Raw genomic sequence first — 14,530 nt, 5'->3', positions numbered from 1 at the left:
TCCATCTCAAAAAAGAAAAAGAAGCTCATAGCCTTAAAAGTCTTAAAGCTTTACCCAATTACTGCCATTAGAAATCTTTGGGTGGGTGGCCAGATGCGGTGGCTCACACCTGTAATCCCAGCACTTTGGGAGGCCAAGGCAAGAAGATCCCCTGAGGTCAGGAGTTCGAGACCAGCTTGGCCAACATGGCAAAACCCCGTCTCTACTAAAAATACAAAAATTAGCTGGGCATAGTGGTGGGCGCCTGTAATAACAGCAACTCAAGAGACTGAAGCAGGAGAATCACCTGAACCTAGGAGGCGGAGGTTACAATGAGCTGAGATCGTACTACTGCACTCCAGCCTGTGCAACAGAGTGAGATTCCGTCTCAAAAAAAAAAAAAAAAAACTTTGGGTGGGAACAGTCTTGTAAAAGCAGAGAAGGAAAAAGGTAACTTAAGTCAAAAAACAAATCAAGAATAGAGGGAAAGGGCCAGGCACGGTGGCTCACGCCTGTAATCCCAGTACTTTGGGAGGATGAGGTGGGCAGATTGCTTGAGCTCACAAGTTTGAGGCCAGCCTGGCTAACATGGTGAAACCCCGTCTCTACTAAAAATACAAAAATTAGCCCGGCGTGGTGGCAGGTGCCTGTAATCCCAGCTAGTCAGGGGGCTGAGGCAGGAGAATCGCTTGAACCTGGGAGGTGGAGATTGCCATGAGCTGACTTCGCACCATCGCACTCTAGCCTGGAGGACAAGAGTGAGACTTGTCTCCAAACAAACACAAAAAAAGAATAGAAGGAAGGAAAGGCCAGGTGCAGTGGCTCACGCCTGAAATCTTGGCACTCTGGGAGGTCAAAGTGGGTGGATCACCTGAGGTCGGGGTTCAAGACCATCCTGGCCAACATGGCGAAACCCTGTCTCTACTAAAAATACAAAAATTAGCCGGGCATGGTGGTGTATGCCTGTAATCCCAGCTACTTGGGAGGCTGAAGCAGAAATGCTTGAACCCAGGAGGCAGAAGTTGCAGTAAGCCGAGATCATGTCACTATACCAACCTGGGCGACAGAGTGAGATTCCATCCCCACCCCCAAAAAAGAGGGAAAATAGAGGAGAGAGAAAAACAGACTTAACGTATCAACATATCACAAGTAAACATGACATGAAAGAAAACTGATAAACGTAGTGGCGAGTAGTAGATGTTTAGGTGGCTCAAATAAGGATCAGATGTATGCAATTACAATTATTGGGGTTCCCTCAGCATTATGTAATGACTCTTATCCTTCAACCATCACATAGCATGAAATTTACATCAGTGTAGCTTTCTGTTTTCAGAACCTAGAATTCCACAATAAGAGTTTTTTCTCAGGTGACAGTAACATCCAAGGTCCTTCAACAGAAAAAAATATTTGAAAACAAAAATAAAACCCAAAAATTTATTTTGATATATAACAAGAAGGCCACGTGAGGATCTCAGTGGAAATGAGACTTTAAAGGTCCATCTTGATACCCTAAAGTGTTTGTTGTTGCTGCTGTTTTGAGGCGGGTATCATTCTGACACCCAGGCTATAGCACAGTAATGTGATCACAGCTCAATGCAGCCTCAACCTCCCGGGCTAAAGCGATCCTCCCCACTCAGCCTCCTTAGTTACTGGGACTACAGGCATGCACCACCATAACCAGCCTGCTTTTTTTTTTTGGTAGAGATGGAGTCTGCCTGTGTTACCCAGGCTGACCTTAAACTCCGGGGCTAAAGCCATCCTCTTGCCTTGGCCTCCCAAAGTGCTGCAATTACAGGTATGCCCCACCACGCCTGTCTAATTTAAAAATTTTATTTGCAGAGACAGAGTCTCACTATGTTGTCCAGGCTGGTATCAAATTCCTGGGCATAAGTGATCCCCCAACATTGGCCTCCCAAAGTGTTGGGACTACAAGTTTGAGCTACCATGCCCAGCAGACACTCTAAAGTTTTTACTAACAAAAACAAACCTGGGGTCTGGATCTTCATCATGTCTCCTTAATCACTTTAGAAACTACAAGTGATTTTTACAGTAGTCAGTAAACATAATCCTTCAATAAATATTCCTGTCAATTTGAGGAAACCACACTTAGGCCTTCACTAAATCCTGGCAGCATACCTCAACTGTATGTGTCACACACATACAGGATGGAGTCCCTAGGGATCTCATATGATCATCCAAGTGACAGCTGCAACAAATGCAAGGTACTTCAAAGAGGCAATTTTTTTTTCTTTAAAGAATTCACTGAATTGGTACTGAGAATAAAACAGAGGGTAGACTTCCTTCCTTTTCCCTATCAATCTAAGTAAGCTCTGTATAAATGCCCATCACTCTTTGCAGGTGGTGGATTAAAGTTTAAATTTGTGGGGTAAGATAAACAGATGAATGAAAGACAATCACTACTTCAGAAGAAGTAAATGCAATTTATTTATTTATTTATTTATGAGACAGAGTATCACTCAGCCAGGCTGTAGTGCAAGTGATATGATCATAATTCATTTGCAGCCTGGACTTCCTGCACTCAAGCGATTCTCCTGCCTCAGCCTCCCAACTAGCTAGGACTACAGGTGTGCATCACCATGCCCAACTAATTGTTTTTTTTTTTATTTTTGGCAGAGACAGGGTCTTATATGTTGCCCAAACTATTACTGAACTCTTGGCCTCAAGCGATTCTCCAGCCTTCATCTCCCAAAGGGCTGGATTACAGGTGTGAGCCACGTGCCCAGGCAGTAAATGCAATTTATAATGTAGATACAAGTAGTCTGTAATAGATTTTAAAGTCACTTTTCAAACCATATGCTAACTTACAACTTTTGCTAGGCTCTGAAACTATGAATATGTCCCTTTCTCATCAAGGAGCAGTAATACATTTTATTTTTTTATTTTATTTTATTTTTTTATTTTTATTTTTTTTGAGGCGGAGTCTCGCTCTGTTGCCTGGACTGGAGTGCAGTGGCCAGATCTCAGCTCACTGCAAGCTCCGCCTCCCGGATTTACGCCATTCTCCTGCCTCAGCCTCCCGAGTAGCCGGGACTATAGGCGCCCACCACCTCGCCCGGCTAGTTTTTGTATTTTTAGTAGAGACGGGGTTTCACCGTGTTAGTCAGGATGGTCTCGATCTCCTGACCTCGTGATCCGCCCGTCTCAGCCTCCCAAAGTGCTGGGATTACAGGCTTGAGCCACTGCGCCCGGCCGTAATACATCTTAAAATGGTAGGCTTGGCCAGGCATGGTGGTTCACACCTGTAACCTCAGCACTTTGGGAGGCCGAGGCAGGTGAAATGCTTTAGTTCATGAGTTTGAGACCAGCCTGGGCAATATGGCGAAACCCTCTCTACAAAAAATACAAAAATTAGCTGGGTGTGGTGGTGTGTGCCTGTAGTCTCAGCTACTTGGGAGGCTGAGGTGGGAGGATGGCTTGAGCCCAGGAAGCAGAGGTTGCAGTGAGCCAAGATTGTGCCACTGCACTCCAGCCTAGGCAACAAAGTCAGACCCTGTCTCAAAAAAGAAAAGAAAATGGTGAGCAGGACACGGTGGCTCACGCCTGGGAGGTGGCAAGGTGGGAGGATCCTTTGAGCCTAGGAGTTCAAGACCAGCATGGCCAACATGGCGAAATCCTGTCTCTCCTAAAAATATAAAAATTAGCCAGGCATGGTGGTGTATGCCTGTAATCCCAGCTATTCGGGAGGCTGAAGCAGGAGAATTGCTTGAACCAAGGAGGTGGAAGTTGCAATAAGCCAAGATCATGACACTGCACTCCAAACTGGGCTACAGAGTGAGACTCCATTTCAAAAAAAAAAAAAAGAAAGAAAATAGAGAAGAGAGAAAGACAAACTAACATATCACAAGTACACATGACATGAAAGAAAACTGATAAATGTAGGGGCAAGTAGTAGATGTTTAGATGTGGTAGATGTTTAGGTTTGAGACCAGCCCAGTCAATATATATGAGACCCTATCTCTACCAAAAATTTAAAAATTAGCTTGTGGTGGTATACAGCCGTAGTCCCAGCTACTCCAGGGGCTGAAGTGGGTGGATCGTCTGAGCCTGGAAGGTTGAGACTGCAGTGAGCCATGATTGTGCCCTGCACTACAGCCAGGGTGACAGAGCAAGACCCTGTCTCACAAAAAAGAAAAGAAAATAACCTTTAGGAACACATCTATAAAAGGGCTATAAAATAAATGAGATTTATAATTTAAACTAAGATTATTTCTTTTCAACAACGTACTTTTAGGCCCTAACTCAGTATTTTAAAAATACTGGGGTTGGCTGGGCGCAGTGGCTCACACCCTGTAAAGTGAGGCCGAGGGGGGCAGGTCACGAGGTCAGGAGTTTGAGACCAGCCTGGCCAACATGGTGAAAGTCCATCTCTACTAAAAATACAAAAAAATTAGCCGGGTGTGGTGGCACCTGCCTGTAATCCCAGCTACTTGGGAGGCAGAGGCAGGAGAACTGCTTGAACCCGGGAGGCGGAAGTTGCAGTGAGCCGAGATCACCCCATTGCACTCCAGCTCTGGGCGACACAGCAAGACTCTGTCTCGAAAAAAAATATACCGGGGTCATATTAAATTACACTCATTTTTAGCACTGCATTCACACAGTAATACTGACCAAACATATCAGTAGAATAAAATAACATACATTAGATCCATGCCGGCCAAGAACTTCCCATTCACCACTGGTAATTGCTATCTCCTCTTTGATAGGACACTTGAAATCACCTGAAGATAAATATAATTATAATTCAGTACATTATACCAGACTATTAGCAAATGAAATAATTAAGAACAGTACTCTAAGCTCTTTTTTCCAAAAAGTTATGTTTGGAGTAATAAAAATGTTTTTGAACTAGACAGAGGTTGCACAGCATTGTGAATGTACTAAATGCCACTGCATTGCTTATTTTTATTTTTTATTTTTTGGAGACAGACTCTCACTCTGTTGCTGAGGCTGGAGTGCAGCAGCATGATCACAGCTCACCGCAGCCTTCACCTCTTAGGCTCAAGCTTTTCTCCTACCTCAGGCTAAACACCACTAAACCCAGCAAATTATTGTTTTTGGTAGCAATGAGGTCTCACTATATTGCCTACGCTGGTCTTGAACTGCTGGCCTAAAGCCCTCCCGCCTTGGCCTGTCAAAATACTGGGATTACAGGCATGGGCCTGAATTGTTTATTTTTATATGGTTAACTTAATGTTTTATGAATTTCACTTCAATAAAAAAAACTCTACAGTTAAAAAAAAATCCAAGTTATGAGTCTTTACAATACTCCGGAATAATAATGGAATGATCTATTTAGATAATGCAAAAACAGCAAAAGAGATTTTTTGGAAAAGCCAGAAGAAAACTCAAAAGCACCTGTATTCTTGAACCTTTGGTTAGACAAACGAAGAAGTCTAATGGATTGACAAAGCATTTCTTTTCTTTTTGTTTTTTTTCCATAACTTGTTTCTGTTGATTTCTTTTTTTCTTTTTGTAAAACTTTCCCAAGATATTGTCAGATTTAAAAATAAATAAAATCAGTGTTAAAGGTGCTGGTCAGCCTTCTTTCTTGTACCCTTGTACCTTAGACACTGGGGTAAAGAAGGAGGTCCAGGGCAATGCAGTGATATTTCTGCCAGGATACTCCCCCCCACCCCAAACTCAGTAGTTAGTTGAAAGTATGACATTTACAGGCTAGAGAAACCCAAATACCTCTATTCCACTCCAGTGCTAGGTGGAAGTTGGGTTGGATGCTGCCCCAAGCCAGCTTTATCTTCTGAGTGTGGGCTTTGGAGGAACAGGAGAACTGGCTCTTGGCCACTGTGAGGGGTACAGCTTTGCCACTCAAATATACGTTATTATGGCATTCAGGGAGCCAGGGTCCAGAGCTGCAGGGCTGGGGTCCCTGTCTCACTCCCACAAAGACCATCACATGACCTGCCATAAAGGCATTAAAACCAGGCTCGTGCAATCCATCCCCAGGCACTGAGTTAGGACTGGCTTGACTCCCTGGCACTTCTGAGGCAGCCGTATCAGCTATTTCAATAAGGCATTTCTTCTAAAAGTGCAACAAACTACTTTAAAACCCACAAAAGAAAATGTTTAATACAATTGTTCTTCATTTGCCAAACAATTACCCAGGTAAGTGTTTACCATAGTAAATGTCAACATGTCCCATTCATTTTGTTTTTGTTTTCTTCCTGTTCTGCTCTGTCGCCCAGGCTACAGTGCAGTGGCACGATCACAGCTCACTGCAGCCTTGACCTCCCCAGGCTCAGGTGATCCTCCCACCTCAACCTCCCAAGTAGCTGGGACTACAGGCTCATGCCACCACACTTGGTTAATTTTTTTTTTTTTTTGGTCTTTTTTTGTAGAGACAGGGTTTTGCCATGTTGCCTAGGCTAGTCTCAAACTCCTGGACTCAAACAATCTGCCTGCCTCAGCCTCCCAAAGTGTTGAGATTATAGGCGTGAGCCACCACACCCAGCACTCATTTGTTTTTATGAGCGTTTGTCTTGACAAGGCTCTCTCAGTGGCCTATAGGAACAGCTTAAAAAGGGAAAATCATTTCTGTTTTCCTCACTGCTTGTATCTATTGCTGTGGGGAGTGACAGCTGACGACAGGCCTAGGAGGAGAGAAGGTACTAGTGACTTTCCTAGGCTTCCACGTAAGTGTTTAAAAAATTTTTAAACTCAAAGAGCACAAGCAAATTAAAAAATCAATTTAGTACTTTAAATACTATAGACAGAAATTACAAGATTAACATAGATAAATACTAACTGTTTTACATTACGGCTCTTAAGAAAGCAAAGAGGAGGAAGAAGGAAATGAAGTAGATACGAAGGTAAAGGAGGATGACTCGGAGCAAGAAAGACTAAGATAGCTATTATTTAAAAAGCAGAATATAAAAAGTGTCATCCAGAATGTAGACAAATTAAAACCCTGTGCACTGTTAGTGGGAATGTAAAATGGGGCAGCGGTAGCCACGACCATTGGTGTTTCAATGATGTAGCTCCTATGGATAACAGTATGGTAGCCCCTCAAAAAACTGAAAATAGAATTACCATATGATCCAGAAATTCCACTTTTGAGTACATACCCAAAAGAACTGGAAGCAGGGACAGGAACAGATACTTGTACACCCATGTCCACAGCAGCATTATTCACAATAGCCAAAAGGTAGAACCAATCCCCCAGTGCCGATGAACAGATAAACAAAATGTGGTACAACGAAATCTTAGCCCTAAAAAGGAAGGAAATCCTGACATGCACTATAAAATGGATGAAACTTGAGGGTATTATGCTAAGTAAATAAGCCAGTCAAAAAAAGGACAAAAACTGTAAGACTCCACTTAAATAAGACATCTAGAGTAATTACATTCACAGAGACAGAAAGTGGCTGCCAGAGGCTGGGGAAAGGGGGTAATAGAAAGCGACTGTTTAATGGGTAGTTTCAGTTTTGGAAGATGAAAAAAATTCTGGAGACCGATGGTGGTGATGGTTGCACAATATGAACATAATCAGCTGGGTGCTGTGGCTCACGCTTGTAATCCCAGCATTTTGGGAGGCCAAGGCTGGTGAATCACATGAGGTCAGGAGTTCAAGAGCAGCCCGGCCAACATAGTGAAACCCTGTCTCTACTAAAAATACAAAAATTAGCTGGGTATGGTGGTGCACGCCTGTAATTCCAGCTACTCGGGAGGCTGAGGTAGAAGAATTGCTTGAACCTGGGAGGCTGAGGTTGCAGTGAGCTGAGATAGCACCACTGCACTCCAGCCTAGGTGACAGAGTGAGACTCTGTCTCAAAAAAATAAATTAATTAATTTTAAAAATATATAAATATACTCAATGTCACTAAATTACACCCTTAAAAATGGAAAAATGGTCACAATGCTAAATCTTATGTACATTTTTCCACAAATTTTTTTTTTTTTTTTGAGAGGGAGTCTCCTGCTGTCACCAAGGCTGGTGTACAGTGGCGGGATCTCTGCTCACTGCAAGCTCTGCCTCCCAGGTTCATGCCGTTCTCCTGCCTCAGCCTCCCGAGTAGCAAGGACTACAGGCGCCTGCCACCATGTCCACCTATTTTTTTTTTTTTTGTATTTTTAGTAGACACGGGGTTTCACCGTGTTAGCCAGGATGGTCTCGATCTCCTGACCTTGTGATCCACCCGCCTTGGCCTCCCAAAGTGCTGAGATTACAGGCGTGAGCCACCACGCTCGGCCCTTTTCCACAATTTTTAAAAAGGGCCATGCTGAATCCGTTAAGTTACAAATGGAGTTAAGCATACAACATAACTTACCATAAAGTGCTTCCTATTCTAAAACAAACTATATTATTATTATTATTATTTTTTTTTTTTTTTTTGAGACGGAGTCTTGCTCTGTCACCCAGGCTGGAGTGCAGTGGCGGGATCTCAGCTCACTGCAAGCTCCGCCTTCTGGGTTTATGCCATTCTCCTGCCTCAGCCTCCCAAGTAGCTGGGACTACAGGCGCCCGCCACCTCGCCCGGCTAGTTTTTGTATTTTTTAGTAGAGACGGGGTTTCACCGTGTTCACCAGGATGGTCTCGAACTCCTGACCTCGTGATCCGCCCGTCTCGGCCTCCCAAAGTGCTGGGATTACAGGCTTGAGCCACCGCGCCCGGCCAAAACAAACTATATTATTAAAGTTGAGAACTGTAACTCAGTTTTAGGAAAACCCAGGAAAAGTGTTCTATGTACCCATTCACTTTTTCTATGCTTATGCATCCATTCTGTATCATATTTTCCAGAAGAAAAACCACCACTTAAGGAAAACCACTTTTTTTTTTTTTTTTTTTTTTTTTTGAGACGGAGTCTAGCTCTGTCGCCCGGGCTAGACTGCAGTGGCGCGATCTCGGCTGACTACAAGCTCCGCCTCCCAGGTTCACGCCATTCTGCTGCCTAAGCTTCCCAAGTATCTGGGACTACAGGCGCCCGACACCGCACCTGGCTAATGTTTTGTATTTTTAGTAGAGATGGGATTTCACCATGTTAGCCAGGATGGTCTGGATCTCCTGAACTAGTGATCCGTCCGCCTCAGTCTCCCAAAGTGCTGGGATTACAGGCATGAACCACCGTGCTCGACAGGAAAACCACTTTTTAAAGAAAAATTAACTTCAGCTGATATATTTAATTTTACTTTGGGCAACATAATTATATCAATCCAAAGACCTATAACTATAAATTAACTCCAGTGTATATGTGCACAGTATAGGAAACACCTAGTGTGTAAAAATATCTAATAATTACATAACATTTAAAAAATAGTGTTGTCTTTTTTTTTTTTCTTTTGAGACGGAGTCTTCCTGTTGCCAGACTGGAGTGCAGTGGCGTGATCTTGGCTCACGGCAACCTCCGCCTCCTGGGTTCAAGCGATTCTTCTGCTTCAGCTTCTCGAGTAAGCTGGGACTACAGGTGCACACTACCACACCCGGTTCATTTTTGCATTTTTTAGTAGAGATGGTGTTTCGCCATGTTGGCCAGGCTGGTCTCAAACTCCTGACCTCAGGTGATCCGCCTGCCTCGGCCTCCCAAAGTGCTGGGATTACAGGTGTGAGCCACTGCACCCAGCCAAAAATAGTTTTTTCTAAATGGGCTCACTTTAAACAAATTAAAAATTGCAGTCAAGGCAAAGGTAGAAAGTAAAAATCAGTAATCCTAATACTTAGAGATTATTCACTATTAATACTTTATAATATGTGTCAATCCATTAAGAACTTTGTCCTGTGTTTTTTACGCGTACATGTATTTATATTTTCGTTTAACTTACATATTAAGTTTAATGAAGCAAGTATTTGATGCTTACAAAGCATGCAAAAGATACATTCCCCTGTCCCTCCCACCTTCTGCTTCCAACATTTTTTCTTTTTTTACAATAAAATGGATTTCTTACTTGGAGCAGGCAGCCCACCACTGGATCGTTTATATTTGCTTTCCTTTAAAACAGACGTAATTTTGTATAAATGACGGAAACCTGTTTTGCATTCAGAGGCAAAAATAAACTCAATTTCCTCTTCGTGACTTTGGGGAAAAACATGAAAGATGTCATGGATCTGTAAAATGAATAGCTAAATTTACTATACAGATTATGAAAATACTACATAATTCAATTAGGCTATAGGAAAAATTACTTGATAAATATACGTTGAAATATAAATAACCATCAGTGCCACGGGAATGCTGTATTTACAGTAATAAATTTTGCTTGGGGCTTTCAGATTTATTTTACTTTAGTCAAAGACTTCATCCACTGAGAAGTAAATGTTTTCAAATGGAGTAAAAAAGAAAAATATGACCAAAAGTTTTTTCTTATTCAACATCTCTATAATCCTTGAAACATGGCACAAGGTTTGTTTAATAAAATACAGAAAGATGAAGTAAAAATTTTTTTTTACTTTTGTTTTCCGAAGATAATTTTTCTAATAGTTCAGGGGAAAACAGGTATTTATAGGCGAATCATATGAAGCTTAAACTTATATTCAGCTAGGAAGTGAAATGGCTTTATTTATTTTGTATCTTATTTAACCTTTTCTGCTAAATTGGAAAATTCAAAATTCAATTAAAAATGGGTACATTTTGGTACAGTTTGCCAACATAAAAGAGAAAGTCTTTTCTAGACCAGACTCATGAAGTCCTCTCAGAAGCACTGATGAGACTGTGTATTTAATATCTGTTATCTCCAGGAACAAATCTGAGGCCAAGGAGATGTCATTTCAATGGCACCTACTTTCTATCTATTAAATACAAACCATTCCATTCTGGAACAATCACTCGAATTGGAATTGTTCATACTAAAGAAATAATATGGTCCCTTTAAAATAAAAAAAAAAGCATTCTGATAGTTTGCTATATAACTTCATTTGCTTTAGCATTCTGAGAAAATATTTAAACAAGTACAGGAAAAAATGCATACATTTATCCAGATGTCTGTTGTTTCTTCATAGATAATTAGTGGCGTCACAGAGTCAGGCACTGACTCAATGAGTCTCTGCCTTTCCATAACATCATCTTCTACTGGGATAAATAATTCAGGTGAGATCAACACTATTTGCAGGCGAGTTTGGGAGCGATCTAGTAGGATGGACCAAGCACTATTTAAATAAATAAAAGAGAAGAACCAGAAATAAAGCAAGCTATCAGAAAAAGAACTCTCTATATCTCATTTGGCACCTATCAATTATATCTATAATCACAATGAAACAACTGCTTTAGTGTATATTAAATTATCACTTACAAATAGTTAATTAAAAATATACTTTAAGCTTGAATAGAATTTATAAAAAGTGGTTTTCTTGAAATGTCCAAAACCACAGTTGGCCAGTGAAAGTGTTTTATCCCTGTAGGCTGGCATGAGCCTATAATCCCAGCACTTTGGGAGGTCAAGGTGAGAGGCCTGCTTGAGGCCAGGATTTCAAGATTACAGTAAGCTACGATCATGCCACTGCACTACAGTCTGGGTGACACAGAGAGAGATCTGTCTATATAAACAAAAAATCTGCCAAGTGCAGTGATTCACACCTGTAATCTCAGCACTTTGGGAGGCTGAAACAAGAGGATCACTGGAGCCCACGAGTTTTGAGACCAACCTGGCAACATAGTGAGACATCGTCTCTACAAAAAATAAAAAAAATTAGCTGGACATAGTGGCATGTCCCTGTAGTCCCGGCTACTCAGGAGGATAGCTTTAGCCGGGGAGGTTGAGGCTGCAGTGAGCCATGACTGCACCACTGCACTCCAGCCTGGGTGACAGAGTGAGACCCTGACTCAAAAAAAAAGTTTTCTCCCTTTAGTATCAATGTCAACAAATGCCAGTCTTGTGAAACTCCTGCTGTCTGTCTACCTTAGACACAGAAACTATTTATTTGTAATAATCCTCATATAAAGCTCTACAATTATACAATTTAAAAAAATATACATTTATGTGTGAGCCTTCAAGTCATATAATTTAATCACAAATAACACTGTGAACCATAACTGGCTGAGTATACAGACAGAATTAAACTGCAGTGCACCTATGCTTATAGGGTTACAAATGCACAAATCCACTTAATTCAAGAAAAATGCCTTGTGCAGTAATAACTGTACTGCAAATTTACATGTGAAGGCAGCTCCAACAACAAGACAAACCTAACAGCACAAATATTCCAAAGCTCTGGATCCTAAATTAGTTATAAAGAAGTAACAATTTAACATACGCACTATTTTCCCTCGGGAGTCCATCCAGCTCTGGCAATATATTCAACTCCTTCAAACAGAATCTCAAAAGGTTGAATTAGTTCCTTATCTATGACATCCATTATCTATTAAAAAAGAAAAAAAAAAAAAGAATCTAGTTATAGAAGATTTAGATAAATAATTAGCTTGCTAGTCTACTTTAACAATTATCTAAAAAGCAGGAAATTTTTCCAGAGTCAGGTATTAAAAAGGCACAAAGGATATAACAAAACCAGGAGTAAATTCTGGGTTACCTATACTGGTACTTACTTTTTGTGCCTAAAAAAGTTCTAAGCACTTTTAACACATCCTAAAAGTCTATTTCTTTGAGTTGATACTAACAGAACACTTGATAATAACTGGTAAAATCAAGTTTTAATCACCTTAAACTCGAGTATCCAGAAAAATAATAGTCCCTAATTCCCTATATTTCACCTAGAAATATATATATATATACACACACACAGTAATCATATTTTATTTATATATATATGTGTGTGTGTACATATATATATATTTGAGACAAGGTCAAATTTTGTTGTCCAGGCTGGAATGTAGTGGCCTGATCACAGCTTACTGCCTTCGCAATTTCCCAGGCTCAAGTGATCCTCCTGCCTCAGCCTCCTGAGTAGCTGAGACTACAGGTAAGGTGTGTGCTTGTAATGAAATTAAATAAAATATTAATTTTTAAATTTTCTGTAGAGATGGAGTCTCCCTATGTTGCCCAGGCTAGTCTCAAACTCCTGGGTTCAAGTGATCCTCCTGCCTTGGCCTCCCAAAATGCTAGGATTACAGGCATGAGCCAGTGTGCCCAGCCTAAAATATATTTGTATAATATATATATTTGTAATTATGTATATATGGTGGCGTTTTTTTGTTTTTTTGAGATAGAGTCTCACTCTGTTGCCCAGGCTATAGTGCAGTGACACCATCTCAACTCACTGCAACCTCTCTCTCCCGGGTTTAAGTGATTCTCCTGCCTCAGCCTCTCGAGTAGCTGGGATTACAAGCATGTGCCACTGCGCCCAGCTAGTTTTTGTATTTTTAGTAGAGACAGGGTTTTATCATGTTGGCCAGGCTGGTCTTGAACTCCTGACCTGAGTGATCTGCCTGTCTCCCAAATAGTTGGGATTACAGGCATAAGCCACCGTGCTCGGCCCATTTGTGTAATATATTAAAGAAATAGCCCCGGATAAGCAAACATTTTTCCTTTAAAAGTCTAGCAAACACACAGTAAAAAATAAATAATTTTTAAAAACTGCAAAGGATCTGAATAGACAGTCTTCCACAGAAAATATATACATGGTTAATAAACACAGAAAATGATTCCCAACATCGTTAGCCATCAGAGAAACATGAATCAAAACCACAATGAGATACCACTTAAAACACAATAGCGGCCAGGCGCGGTGGCTCACGCCTGTAATCCCAGCACTTTGGGAGGCCGAGGCAGGCGAATCACGATGTCAACAGATCAAGACCATCTTGGCTAATAACGTGAAACCCCATCTCTACTAAAAATATAAAAAAATTAGCTGGATGTGGTGGTGGGCGCCTGTAGTCCCAGCTACTTGGGAGGCTGATGCAGGAGAATGGCATGAACTCGGGAGGTGGAGCTTGCAGTGAGCAGAGATCGTACCACTGCACTCCAGCCTGGGCGACAGAGTGAGACTCCATCTCAAAAAAAAAAAAAACCCACAATCGAATGGCTATAATAAATATAATGGACAACAAGAAGTGTTGGTGATAATGTGGAGAAACTGGAAATCTCACACAGGCTGAAGCAGGAGAATCACGTGAACCCAGAAGGCAGAGGCTGAAGTGAGCCGAGAATCGCACCATTGCACTCCAGCCCGGGTGACAGTGCGAAACTCCGTCTCAAAAAAAAAAAAAAAAGGTTGCCTAGTGCTGGGGGATATGAGGAGGTTGGAATATAAAATAGTGCATGCTGAGTGTGGTGGCTCACACCTGTAATCCTAGCACTTCAGGAGGCTGAAGTGAGAGGATCACGTGGGCCCAGGAGTTCAAGACCAGCCTGGGCAACACAGGGAAATCCTGTCGCTACAAAAAATAAAACTAGCTGGGCATGGTAGTGTGTGCCTGTAGTCCCAGCTACTTAGAAGGTGGAGGCAGGAGGATCACTTGAGCCTGACAGGTTGAGGCTGGGCTGAGTGGGACCGTGTCACTGTACTCCAGGTTGGGTGACAAAGTGAGACCTTTCTCTTTTTTTGTATTTTTAGTAGAGAGGGGTTTTACCATATTAGGCAGGCTGGAGACTTTCTTCAAAAAATAAAATAAAATAAAATAGTGCAGCC

The 14,530-nt window shown here is 41.6% G+C and overlaps 1 protein-coding gene across 9 annotated transcripts in view; it reads right to left on the bottom strand.

Moving 5' to 3' along the window:
* The window catches only part of DPP8 (dipeptidyl peptidase 8), a 75,966-nt gene that overhangs the window by 25,183 nt on the left and 36,253 nt on the right, over nucleotides 1-14,530 (bottom strand). For all 9 annotated transcript variants that reach the window (XR_004431939.1, XM_033189727.1, XM_033189730.1 and 6 more), the window contains 4 exons: nucleotides 12,201-12,301; nucleotides 10,915-11,092; nucleotides 9,895-10,054; nucleotides 4,639-4,718 (listed from right to left, as the gene is read on the bottom strand). Coding sequence is in view for 8 of the 9 variants with exons in the window: in XM_033189727.1 (XP_033045618.1) it covers nucleotides 4,639-4,718; nucleotides 9,895-10,054; nucleotides 10,915-11,092; nucleotides 12,201-12,301 (519 nt within the window). In the remaining variant the exon portion in view is untranslated. The remainder of the gene's footprint in view (nucleotides 1-4,638; nucleotides 4,719-9,894; nucleotides 10,055-10,914; nucleotides 11,093-12,200; nucleotides 12,302-14,530) is intronic.

This window comes from Trachypithecus francoisi, unplaced genomic scaffold (assembly GCF_009764315.1).
Source record: "Trachypithecus francoisi isolate TF-2019V2 unplaced genomic scaffold, Tfra_2.0 Lachesis_group3, whole genome shotgun sequence".
Classification (NCBI taxonomy): domain Eukaryota; kingdom Metazoa; phylum Chordata; class Mammalia; order Primates; family Cercopithecidae; genus Trachypithecus; species Trachypithecus francoisi.
The sequence above is the reverse complement of the archived record's forward strand: the minus strand, read 5'-3'. Positions and strand labels throughout refer to the sequence as shown.